Here is a 938-nt window from a genome sequence, read left to right on the forward strand (position 1 = left end):
CACACACACACACACACGCACACACACACACCAGTCTCCGTCAACCAAATCCACTCACAAGGCTTTGGTCGGCCTGAGGCTATGGTAGAAGACATTTACCCATGATGCCATTCAGTGGGATTGAACTAGGAACCAAGTGGTTGGGAAGTATGCTTCTTACCACACAACCACGCCTGCGCCTGTATTTATAAAACATACATACACATTTTCTCTTTCTATTTCTCTCCCTCTCTTTCTCTCTCTCTCACACACGCAGACATAAGCGTTGTGTATATGTGTATAAACAAATGTAGGCTCATAAAAATGTATGTATTGACATATATGAATGCTGTATGCACATATTTTTCCATTTCTCAATCCAATCTTTACTTTATTTATTCTATCACTAGGGAGGAGCAAGTCGTCGTCGTCGTCGACCACCGAACGCCATCATTTCCACACAGCAAACATTAAGCGGCCAGCTGCTTTACTGCGCACGCGCACCGCATCCCATGTGTAAGTGTCGTCTGCTCAGCTCGGCTCACAGTTTCAGAACTTTACCGCCATCGCAGCAAAGCTGTTGTTTCGCTACGGCGCTTATAACACGGTCTGTCCTCTCCGTACCGTGAGCACAGCGTTTGCACACTGGAGTCGATTTGTGTTCGAACAAGCTGAAGAAGGAGAAGACAAGAGGACACCCAGATTGCAATGAATAGCGTGGTGAATTTGAGAATGCTGGCCACAGCTTTTTTCCTCATTGCATCTGGAAACCCAATCCAAGACCTTCCTAAAGGTAAGAAAAGCAATGATCTATCTATCTATCTATCTATCTATCTATCTATCTATCTATCTATCTATCTATCTATCTATACACATGCACACATCACATACGCGAAATGCGCACGTGCATACGTGTATATATATATATATATAGTTGGAAAAAGATTTGAGATCTACAC

At 43.4% G+C, this 938-nt stretch overlaps 1 protein-coding gene across 1 annotated transcript in view; it reads left to right on the forward strand.

Annotated features, from left to right (window-relative positions):
- Window positions 1-938, forward strand: part of LOC106870641 (uncharacterized) — a 133,163-nt gene that overhangs the window by 31,464 nt on the left and 100,761 nt on the right. The window contains exon 2 of the mRNA XM_052974538.1: window positions 390-772. Coding sequence (XP_052830498.1) covers window positions 688-772 — 85 coding nt within the window. The 5' untranslated portion in view covers window positions 390-687. The remainder of the gene's footprint in view (window positions 1-389; window positions 773-938) is intronic.

Source organism: Octopus bimaculoides, chromosome 18 (assembly GCF_001194135.2).
Source record: "Octopus bimaculoides isolate UCB-OBI-ISO-001 chromosome 18, ASM119413v2, whole genome shotgun sequence".
Lineage (NCBI taxonomy): Eukaryota > Metazoa > Mollusca > Cephalopoda > Octopoda > Octopodidae > Octopus > Octopus bimaculoides.